Genomic DNA, 12,793 nt, shown 5'->3' with positions numbered 1-12,793 from the left:
AACCAAAACTGACCATATGTGACAGCATCAACCAAACCTGTACATATTTAAATCTTAATATATATATACATGTAGCCGCATAGAAAATCAGTTATAGTAACATATATATCACATGGATTGTATAATGCAAATGACAGCAACATGAGCAATATTGGAACACATTGGCTACAAAAAAATTTCCACATCAATTTAGAGTACCAGCAATTTCTCTTTTTATTCAAAATATTGAATTGTAAACAAATTTCTGTAGTTTCGATATATCAGACTGATTCGTTTTAACAAAATTATTTGACCGCATCAACCAAAACTGAACATATTTACACTTTATCATGTAAATATATATGGCCTCATTCATGTCATTGTAAAACAATAATATTTCTATGTCAGGACGGATCGTATGATAAAAAATGACACCAACTTTGGAACACAGTACACCTTATCACTAATCCTGGCTGACCCCGCCGCTTGAACTTTTGAAGCGTACAACAATCACTTTTCCATTGTGGGGTCAGCACGGTCAGATATTTTGTTTTATGATGTCAAAATTTTACGGGAACCTGTGTGATATCCAGTAATGGCGGACAAATAGCGATAAAGTGTATTTATACCATATCTAAAAATCTATTGCGCCGTTATTTCCTCTCTGTATCCATATTATAAATAATGAGCTGTCACTAAAGTGACTTTTTAAGTTTAACTTAGTAGTTTGTGATGTATTTTTTTTAAACAAAACTATTTAACGGCATCATCCAGCACTCACATGACTGATTCATATACTTTATTTTAAAATAAAAAGTACATGTATGGGAAGTTCTCTTCTTGGAATAGTTTATTGTTAATATAATTTGAAGGCAAAAAAAAAATGCATGATTTTGTTTGTAGCCGAACGTCCAGGGGCAAATGTTTCATTCATATTCAGATCGAGTATATTTTTCTGACGTTCCAGACTCCCAGATATCCTTTATAATCGTTATGGATAAGTCTGGCTAAATTGACGAGATGGTGCAAATGTACAATGTATATATAGTTTTTTACGTTCTACAACACTTTTTTCATTAATATCCCATAATTCATCCACTGTACAATTTTCATTTGAACATTTGTCAAAACAGAATCTTAAATCACGAATGTAAATCTAAGGCAAACAAGGTAAAATAAGATTAAAATTCCATGAATTAAATGCAGAGTTATATTAGGAAGAGACTGTTAAAAACGGGGAACGAAGAAACGTAAACAATGATGTTTCATATGCAATGTTATAAAAATATTTCTCCGATGAGTTGGATAACCTCTCTATCCACTTCGATATTTGTACATGTAACGTTTGATCAGTAAATATAAAAAATCTGCTATTATATAGAAAAGTAATTGGAAGTGATTTTTTTATTCTAAATTCTAAAGTGTCCTTACTGCAGTGATGTCATGTAGAACTGTTCTACAGTGCTGACTGATTTAGTCAGTTTTGCTGACAGTTCTACGGTTAGAACTGATTTAGACAGTTCTACCCTAGAGCTGATCCTGACAGTTCTACCTAGAACTGATTTAGTCAGTTCTACCTAGAACTGATTTAGTCAGTTCTACCTAGATCTGATTCTGACAGTTCTACTTAGAACAGTTCTAGGGTAGAACTGTTCTAGGTAGAACTGTTCTAGGACAGGTTAGAACAGTTCTATGACAGATTATTCTGACGGTTCTAATGAGAGGTAGAAGTGATCGCCTCTAATATGCGTTGTGGAACACATTGACTAGATACCTTTTGTTCCTCACTTTATAAGCTTTCGAATGAGGTATAAGATATATCTGTAATTAGGGGCTGAAGAGTCACAGCAGTCCATTCCATTATTCAAAATATCCATTTCATTATTCAAAATTGGCTATTTCTTAATTTTCACGCGTATTTTGGCATTAAGGTCAGGTTTAATATGGTGTATAATGTTTGAAATTCCCTTAATTAGGAACTGACGGGTGCAGCAGTATATTCCATCATTAAAAATAAGCGATTTCTGAGTGTTCACGCGTTATTCGATTTTTAAGTCCGTCGGTACTCCTCTAATATGCGTTGCGTAACATATCGACTATATACCCTTTATTCCTCTCCAAATAAGCTTTCAAATGAGGTATAAGATATATCTGTGATTAGGGACTGAAGAGTCACAGCAGTCCATTCCATTATTCAAAATTGTCTATTTCTTAGTTTTCACGCGTATTTTGGCATTTAGATCCTCTGTTACCCCTCTAATGGTCATTGCAGCATATATCGTGTATACTCAGTTTATTCCTCTCTCAATAAGGTTGAATTTGGTGTATAATTTTTTCTTTAATTAGGAGCTGACGGGTTGAAGCAGTCCATTTCATTATTCAAAATCAACTATTTCTGAATGTTCACGCGTATTTCGATGTTTTAGTCCTTCGTTCCTCCTTTACTATGCGTTACGGAACATACATGTATCGACTATATATATCTTTCGTTTCTTTCTTAATAAGCTTTCGAATTAGGTATAAGGTATATCTACATTTAGAGGCTAAAGGGTCGCAGCGGGCCATTCCATTATTCAAAATATCCATTTCAGTATTCAAAATTTGCTATTTCTAAATTTTCACGCGTATTTTGTCATTTAGGTCCTCTGTAACTTTTCTAATGGTCATTGCAGCACAAATCGTTTATACTCAGATTATTCTTCTATCAATAAGCTTGTATTTGGTGTATATTTTTTTCCTTAATTAGGAGCTGACGGGTTGAAGCAGTCCTTTCATTATTCAAAATCAACTATTCCTCAATGTTCACGTGTATTTCGATGTTTAAGTCCTTCGCTACTCCTGTACTATGTGTTGCGTAACATATCGACTATATCTCTTTTGTTCCTCTCTTAGAAAGCTTACGAATGAGATATGAGGTATATTTTAATTAGAGGCTAAAGGCTAGGGTCAAAGCAGTCCATTCCATTATTCAAAATATCCATTTCATTATTCAAAACTATTTTGGCATTTAGGTCCTCCGTAACCCCACTAAGGGTCATTGCGGCTTATATCGTTTATATTCAGTTTATTCCTCTATAAATCAGCTTTAATTTGGTGTACACATTGCCTTGATTGAGGGCTGACGGGTTGCAGCAGTCCATTCCATTATTCATGAACACTATGCAGATGCTTGGGGTCAAAGGTCAAACATATAAATAAAATATTTGGTCCTATTATATTTCTACTACCTAAATATATTTTAAATTGTAAATGCTTTTTGTGTATTTATTTCAGAGTCCCATAATATAATGTTTATTTTTATTTAATTTGTCAAAACGTATTTAGTTTAGTTTAAATGAAAATGAAGAACAGAGAATAAAAACCCTGTTAAAGAGAAAATACATATTCGTGTTAATTTCGCCTCAGTTTGTTAATTCAAGTTTGTAATGACATCTAACAACTTAATGCGTAATCCACATTTACCTGGCTGACAACCTTGTTTATTGTATGTTCTCAATGGAATACCTCACTGAGGAAAGTGAGACACACTGTGACATATGTTATTTGTAATGGTATTTATCAAAACTTAAACGATTGAAAATATCTAAGTAGAATATGAATTTGCCAAAATATTTAATTCAGAGATGTTGGTTATATGGGAGGGGTGTCAGATAATAGTTTCAATAGTTCTGCGTCGTTAAAAAAAACATTCCTCTCTATTCTTTTTTAATTATGCCTATTTCATTCGTCCTAAACATGCATGGAATATTTGTCACTGGGTGTTAAGCAACCATAAATCTATTCTAATCTATTCTTTATATTTTCCATCTCTTAATAAAACATTTGATTGTTTCTTTTCAACATTTTTGGATTAAAATTGTAAATCTACTGACCAATGAAATGCTTTGGATTTAGAACGCGGACGTCAACGAGAATACCTAGATCGAAAACACACTATAATCTTTAGACCGTCGAACAGATAGCTAGAATTACAGACTTCTTCTTTTTCTTTTAGTTCAAATAAGGTCAAATACGGAAGAATACGTGTTGCTGCGCATGCGTGATTGACAAAGATATTATTAAATTCATAAATATATGTAATAACAATTTAAATAATTCTATATACAGATCGTGATTAAAAATATGCATTTTATGTACATGTTTTGCTTTGAATTTGTCTATTCAAAACTCGAGAGAACAGCTGGTGTTAGCCGATCTCTAAAGCCGGCAACAGTAATGGTAGATATTAAGTTTTTTTTTAATAAAAAACACTATTACATATACATATGTGTCTGTTTTTAAACGAATTTAGACTTAGTGTGTATATGTCTCCGCTGATAATAATTCTATGTTAGACAAACATAATTATTTAGAATCAAAAGTTGTATAGCTATCAATAAGTGCATTTTCAAAATCATTTATTTATTTAGGCTTGATGAAGATTTACATCATTTAACGAATAAATACAAGAAGATGTGGTATGCTTGCCAAAAATTTAGATCACCGTACAGCCTTCAACAAAGAGCAAAACCCAAACCGAAAAAACATTTATAAAATTTCCCAAAATTACAAATATGAATTCAAACAATTCAAACGAGAAAACTATCTGCCTGATTGATGTACAACACTTATAAAAAAATATACACAACAACGACAACCACTGGTCACAGAAAAGAGGGGGTTCCAACCATATGTCCCAATTGAAAAGAATTTCGCCAAACAAACGGGAGTTCTTATCTTCAAAACAATAACTGGGTCCGCCACTGTACAGTCTCCTGGCTAGTATACATGTAGGATAGTCAAAGATAATGGCGTTAAACACATTTTAGTTGTCTGTGAGTTTCTTTATTTATGTTTTATTCCATTTAGTCCTTCAATATATCGATTGATTAATAAAAATATCGAAGCAATTCTTTTAGTTGATCTAATTAAATGTCGGTACGATCTTTTTGATAAAATTGTAAGCCTTTATTGCTATATGGCTGTGTAATTTGGGGATTTACTTTTAAACATATATATATTTTATTTCAAAAAATCATGTACATGACATACACATATAAATACAGTGATACAATATTACAAAGGGATTCGGAAACAATTTGGGAATTTAGTAATAGTGGTGCAATAGAAAGAGTGCATTTGAAGTTTTGTAAACTTTTGTTAAAATTGAAAAAAAACCCAAGCGTTATGGTATAATAGAGATTTCCAATAAAATGACTTTACTCGACATAACCGACCTAACTCAACGTATTTCGTCGAATTGCATTGAAGCATGACGGAGGGGAGCATACACTGAATGCATGTTTTTGTTCTTTGAACACGCATTGTTTCCTGATATAGACTTAATGTTAAAATCAACCCCATCTACTTTTTTTTTAATCTTTAAATATTTTGTCATCAAACTTGGAATGACTTTATTGATACACATATTATAATGGAATAAGTAAGTTAGCAACTTGTAATCAAATACGCCCATCATTTCTTGTCATTTCACTTGACCCATATTGTAGTTCTTCTCAAATTATGAATTTTAAAAAGTACCAAGACAAAATTTAGTATTAAAATATTAGAATAATGAATTCCGAAGCGAGAAGGTTGCCTTTTTATTGTTTTTACAAGTTTTAACGTTTAAAGTAGATTCCAACACATCCAAATGTAAAAGGTGTACTCGACTAAAATTTTTTATAGAAATTATTTGATGTGGGCAGAAGTTCATATCATTGATATATTTATCATATAGTCTTTTTCGTTTTTATTTATACTAATGTATGGGACGAGATTTTTGTCCATATATACCTAAACGTGCATTCGATGATACAGGGGTAGAGGGCATTCCCCCCATTGATCGCTTTAATAATTTTAAAAATCTCATGTTTTCCACAATATCTATACAAATTTTTAGCGTATAATCGTCCAAATTATTTTTGCATCGCTCCGCTCGTCAGTATAAATTCAATTATCGGGAACTACATCCTCTTTCAAATATCTTGGATCCGTCCATAATCACAAATTGTATTGCACGAAAAAAAACCTGAATGATTGTCGTTTGACTTTGGTAAATACTTTTTGAAAACAACAATGTCTGAACATTAGGCATCTCGCATGAGATTTAAAAGTTTAAGACTACATACTGAATTGTTTTTTTCCCGATGATTAAGTAGCTCACTGAACACAGAAATGTGATACTGACGTGTAATCTAATGGACACATGAAAACTACATATAATCTGCTATACAGTTATGACCACAAATGGTCCTACAGACACTCTGTGCTTTTGAAATGACAAAAGGTCTTGCTTTTCTCGACTGTCTTTGAATATTTTATACGTTATTTGTGCTATGTACCAAACAAGGTGTAGTATGATTGCCAATGAGATAACATCTTCACATGAGACCAAATGACACATAAATTAACAGCAATAGGTTACCTACAGACACTCTGTGCTTTTGAAATGACAAAAGGTCTTGCTTTTCTCGACTGTCTTTGAATATTTTATACGTTATTTGTGCTATGTACCAAACAAGGTGTAGTATGATTGCCAATGAGATAACATCTTCACATGAGACCAAATGACACATAAATTAACAGCAATAGGTTACCATACCGCCTTCAACAATGAGCAAAGTTCTAACCGCAAAGTCAGCTATACGATGCCACAAAATGACAAATGTAAAACAACTAAAACGAGAAAACTAACTGCCAAATTAATGTTAAAAAAATAAGGAAAACACAACAACAAACGATAAGCACTAAATTACAGACTCCTGACTTGGGACAAGCACATCCACACTAGGACAACGGTGTAACAGTACAACATAATTGATCAATATTATAAACTGGATAATTATTCTTTATTTGTTAGTTGTAGTTGTTTTTAAGATAGTGTTCAGCAGCTGTGGATACTTTCAGATCGGTACATGGAGTTTATTTGGAAATACTATAAATTCCTGTTTTATGCTTCGTTTCTGTCTCACGATTCACTATTTTAATTGTGACATGATCATTTGATACACCTTTTTATAAATTTTGATAAATGCATATATCTTTTTATACATGCCCAACACTTAGAGTCGCAATTTCATATGCTAGGTAACAAGAGAGCGTAACCACTAAAATGACACTTGTCTTTCTACGAGTAAACCAATACCTGCTCCTACTCGCTTATGCATCATGCTTTGTGGAGAAGCCGAAAAATACAGTCTTAAAGTCATAGATCAGGGGGTCCAACAAAAAGATTGAACCCGTATTAGAGGCTATCCTGCTACTAGTCAATCCCATATACAAGTATATAATTATGAATATAAAATGTTTTTTTTCAGTCGTGTAACACCTTCACTGGTGATCTTGTCGCATAGTTGTCACTTTTATATACATACCTCCAAAGCGAGACAAAAATTTTCGCTAACGCAATCAATATATGTGATGGCTTTAGAATCTACTTCTAATTGGATAAGTAACAGTAAAAGAAAATTACCGTAAAGACTGGAGTGACATCATAGTTGTCTCAAACATGTAACAACTATGTAAATTGGCATTCTCATCCACTTTTAATCAGAGATACTAAGGGACAGGAATTTTTTTAGCCAATAACTATATATATTTATTAATAGTATCGGAAGCACATGTCTGTGTTTGTTTATGTTCAACACGTGTTGATGAGCACATGGTTGCATACCTGGTTTGTTATTGTACGATTTGATTGGCTATTGTATGTCGCAATGCAGGTATCCTACCCGTTTGTACGAGGGTATGATCGTGATTCTCGTGCAGAATCTCATTATAAATAATAGATGTTTTTATAACTAGTTATTCGACGTTCTGTCTTTCAGAGTAGCATACCTCCGTTTCGTTAAACATATAATGACCGAAAACCACTCAGACGACGAGGCTACTTTGCTTTTGCACGAGCCACCAGTACGTTCAGGTGCCAAGTCTAGTTCTGTACCACAGATAAGTGATCAAACTTTCGAACTTTTTACTTCTTATTCTGATAGTAAGATTTCTTCTCTGAAGAACGAGTTAGTCTCCGGGAACGACTCCCTAGCTAAGAAGCTCAAGAAGGAAGTGTCCGTTAAGCTTAAGGGTGAGGGGAATCAGATTCAATATTCCTTCAACTCAGATTTTGTTTCCGAATTGCAGAAACTTCAGAAACGTACATCCGCGGAAGATTCCGTAAGCACCAATTTGATATCGGGCCTTATTCTAAAAATCAACAGGAGGAATAAATTGATTCGGATTGCCAACAAGTCGCCAGCAGGCTGGTCCACAGTCCGAAAATACGAAAGTGATGACCTGACATCAGACTCAGAAGATGAAAAACGTTTGCGGCAAGCAGAAAGCAGGGCCCTCAAGACAATCAAAGAAAAGAAAATCCGTGGAAAACCGTACTCAAAGCCGTCCGCCACTGTTTCTAGACCTGCCAACTCTACTGATACTAGTAACAGTTATTATCAGATTTACAACGCGTACCCAGCAGCCCTTTCCGAGGTTTCGTCGCAGCGAGGCGACCCCATACGACACCTGTGACGAGTGTCATCAAACTGGTCACTTCAAGAGGAACTGCCCAAAAGCTACAAACAAACCAACCTTTGGAACCTTGTCAAAGTGAAAAAATACAAGATGAGTATATTACTTTTGTTAAAAATTTAATGTTATTTGGTCATATTAATGTTCTCTTTCAACATGTTAAATATTTTGATAATATAGATTTTTCAAAAAATCGCTAAAGGAGTAAAATCAAGCTTATTTAAACGTATAGTGTTCAGGAAACACTTTGGGGCCAACAAATTTGTGTTGGACACCATTGAAAAGGGTTATATAATTCCATTTATGAAACAACTCCCTCCAATGAAATTTCGGAATAATAAATCTGCCTTAAAAAATAGTGTGTTTGTAAATGAAGCGGTAACCGAGCTAATTAGCAATGGCTGTATTCTAGAAGTACCATTTCAACCATTCGTGGTCAATCCTCTCAGTGCTGCTACACAAAAGAATGGTAAAAAGCGTTTGATTTTAGATTTAAGTGAATTGAATTTCTATGTTTTGAAAAACAAGGTAAAATTTGAAGATTGGAAAATTGCAATTGAATTCTTCCAAAAAGATCATTTTCTAATTAATAAGTTTGATTTTAAATCAGGATATTTTCATTTGAACATCTGTAAAGAACAACAAACATATCTAGGTTTTCCCTGGAATAACAAGTTCTACTGCTTTTCTGTACTAGCTTTTGGTTAAAGTAGCGCCCCCATATATTCACTAAATATTTGAGACCAATGGTAAAGTATTGGCGAGAAAATGGTGTTAATATTGTTCTTTATCTGGACGATGGATTAGGCATGGATGAAGGTTATCAAAATTGTAAAGATACTTCTGAATTTGTAAAGTCATCACTTAAACTGGCTGGATTTATTGTCAATGAAGAAAAATCAATTTTTGAACCAGTTCAGTGTTTAGAATGGTTAGGGTTGATTTGGGATTCAAAAGATTTTACTTTAAAGGTGCCAGAGCGCAGAATTAATGACACTAAAAATTCTCTTGATACTATACAAAAATCATTTTCAAATTTGAACGCACGTATGCTGGCTCAATTTGCCGGAAGAGTTATATCAATGTCACCAGTTATGGGTAACGTCACAAATTTAATGACGGGGCATATATATTTCGCGATAGAAAACAGAAAAACGTGGGATTCAAAACTATATTTAGTATATGAAAAATGTGTATTAGCTGAATTGAAATTTTGGCAGGAAAATTTGTTGGCGCTTAATGAGAAGCGTTTATTGAATGATTCTTTACCGAGAATTATGGTATATTCAGATGCAAGTAATATAGCTTTAGGTGCATATACTGTTGAATCGAATGAAAAGATTTTTCATTGTATGTTGAATGAAAGTGAGAAAAAATTGAGTTCCACTTGGCGTGAACTCAGGGCTATTCAATTATCGTTGAATTCGTTTGAACCCGATCTGAAATGTAAAATAGTTAAATGGCATACAGACAACCAAAATTGTGTAAATATAATCAATAAAGGCAGCACAAAGTTACATTTACAACATTTAGCTTATGATATTTTTAGAATATGTACAAGGTCGGGTATCACGTTGTGTCCTACTTGGATACCTCGGTGTGAAAATTTCAAAGCTGATTTCATATCTAAAATGGTTGATATTGATGACTGGCAAACCTCGTTTCAGTTTTTTACTTTCATGAATGAAATTTGGGGTCCTTACACAATAGATAGATTTGCTAATTTTCATAATACAAAATTGAAAAGGTTCAACTCAAAATTTTGGAATCCAGGAAGCACTGCTATTGACGCTTTCGCTCAAAATTGGACTTTGGAAAATAATTCGATTGTTCCTCCGATAAGTTTAATGGCTAAAAGCATTAAACACTTCATTCTCTGTAGAGCTGAGGGAACATTGATCGTTCCAAAATGGCCATCATCGACATTTTGGTCTTTGATTTTTTATAGAAGATTGGAATTTCAACCTTACGTTATAGAAGTTCTTGATTTTTCATTAGGTCAAAATATATTTATTCAAGGACAGAATAAAAACTCCATTTTTGGTACCAAGCATTTTAAGTCTGATATACTGGCAATTAAGATGAATGCGACTTAATGATGTTCGAATTTATGTACATATTGTTAACTGTTTACAATATGGGAAATTTGCATTGTAACAAGTTTGGTTCTGACACGGCTATATATGTTGATATAGCAAGGTCTAGTGACTAGTACGATGTACACGAGATATAAAATTATGTATATATATATAAAAAAAAATAAAAAAAATATAATGTTATTTTTTGTTTATTTTATTTATACGTTTTGCAGATGTTTTTAGTACTCTTAGCAAACTTGCAAAATGTCTTCCAGATTATTGTTTAAATTCTAGAGCTGATAATACTAGAAAGAAATACAGGTATGCATTTAATAGCTTTTGTAAAGGGTGTAATTTATTTAATATAAAGCCTTTACCGGCATCAGATTATAATGTCTCATTATATTTGATTCACTTACGAAAAAATTATAACTCTTTTGCAAAGATAGATGAAGCATATTATGCCATTCAATGGACACACAAATTAGCTGGATGTGTAAATCCTTGTGATTCCTTTCTATGTACTTCCGTAAAAGAAGGTACACAACTTTGAAAGGTCAATCGGTCATCACATTGTAAACAAGAAGGAACCAATAACTCCTCATATTCTTAATCAACTGGTTTTGAAATATGGCAATACAAATAGTACTTTAAACCATGGAAGAATAGCATGTATGTGTCTCGTTAGCTATGCAGGATTTTTAAGATTTTCAGAATTAGTTAATTTAAAAAGGTCAGACGTTTCATTTCATTCATTATATATGTCTTTATTCATCGAAAAAAGCAAAATGGACCAACAAAGAGCAGGAACTCATGTTTGTATTTCCAAAACATATTCGGTAACCTGTCCAGTTCAAATGTTAGAGACATACTTGAACCAAGCGAACATTAAAAACGATTCTTTAGAATTCATATTTAGATCAGTTGTATATCGTAAAAAGACTAACACGTACGTGCTAAGGGTTCATACGTCTTTGTCTTATACAAGAGCCAGAGAAATACTGTTAGAGGCTTTAGAATCTTTGGGATTAGACAAATCAAAATTTGGTTTGCATAGTTTAAGAGCAGCTGCCGCTGCTGCTGGTATTCAAGATAGAATATTTAAGAAACACGGTAGATGGTCTTCAGATACAGCAAAAGACGGATATGTGCGTGAACACATTTCTGAAAAAAACTGCTCGTTACTAAGAATCTTAGCTTGTAATTTTCATACCGTTTTTTATTATCTACTTTGTCTTTTCGAAAGTGTGCTACTCACAAGGAGAGCTCATTCCTATAGTATACATGTGTTGAGTTTTATTGACTAAATAATTTATGTTCGGTTTAGCTTGGAGAATTAGAAAATAAATATATTTATTAATAGTATCGGAAGCACATGTCTGTGTTTGTTTATGTTCAACACGTGTTGATGAGCACATGGTTGCATACCTGGTTTGTTATTGTATGATTTGATTGGCTATTGTATGTCGCAATGCAGGTATCCTACCCGTTTGTACGAGGGTAGGATCGTGATTCCCGTGCAGAATCTCATTATAAATAATAGATATTTTTATAACTAGTTATTCGACGTTCTGCCTTTCAGAGTAGCATACCTCCGTTTCGTTATACATATCCCCCACCCCACCCCACCCTTTGGATAGATTTTGACAGTTTAATGATGTGACAAGATAAATTGTAATAATAATGTATTTATTGTATTTTGCAGATTGTTGTTGATTTTGATTTTTAGTGGGATGGAGTCCCGATACGGATTTTTGTTGTATTGAGGAAACTTTTGTGATTTTCTTGGATGAGTTATTAGATGCAGATGGACGTTTGAATGAATATTGAAATATGAATATATGAAATGGTTTGATGTTTGAAGAAAAAATAAAGGTTTAAAGTGTGATACTCACAAGGAGAGCTCATTCCTATAATATACATGTGTTGAGTTTTATTGACTAAATGATTTATGTTCGGTTAAGCTTGGCGAATTAGAACACAATTTCTATAAATTGATAGTTTACTATCCATGTAGTGGTCAATGTTTATATGCAGAAAATTAGTCATCAGTAGGTAATCAAGTATACATTCAAAATTACAATCTATATATCTAATTGGTGTACAAATTTATTTACATACATTATTATCAATTACAATATTCTTTTTTTTCTAATGTTCGTTGACTTTCATTTGAAAGAAAAGTGTATGTCAACTATTAAAATTTAAAGAAGTACAAGACCTGTATTAAC

At 33.0% G+C, this 12,793-nt stretch overlaps 1 protein-coding gene across 1 annotated transcript; it reads left to right on the top strand.

Annotated features, from left to right (window-relative positions):
* The first annotated feature begins 7,783 nt into the window (after window positions 1–7,783).
* LOC143078633 (uncharacterized) lies at window positions 7,784–8,566 on the top strand. The gene is made up of 2 exons (XM_076253481.1): window positions 7,784–8,402; window positions 8,434–8,566. The coding sequence occupies exons 1-2, from the start codon at window positions 7,819–7,821 to the stop codon at window positions 8,564–8,566; spliced, it is 717 nt and encodes a 238-aa protein (XP_076109596.1). The 5' UTR covers window positions 7,784–7,818.
* The last annotated feature ends 4,227 nt before the right edge of the window (window positions 8,567–12,793 follow it).

The sequence above is a fragment of the Mytilus galloprovincialis genome, chromosome 6 (assembly GCF_965363235.1).
Source record: "Mytilus galloprovincialis chromosome 6, xbMytGall1.hap1.1, whole genome shotgun sequence".
NCBI lineage: Eukaryota > Metazoa > Mollusca > Bivalvia > Mytilida > Mytilidae > Mytilus > Mytilus galloprovincialis.
This window is presented reverse-complemented; position numbering and strand designations above follow the sequence as displayed.

Coding starts and splice junctions, on each gene's coding strand:
- LOC143078633 (XM_076253481.1), top strand. CDS start 7,819: ATGACCGAAAACCACTCAGACGACGAGGCTACTTTGCTTTTGCACGAG. Junction 8,403..8,433: donor TCTACTGATACTAGTAACAG/TTATTATCAGAT, acceptor GCGTACCCAGCA/GCCCTTTCCGAGGTTTCGTC.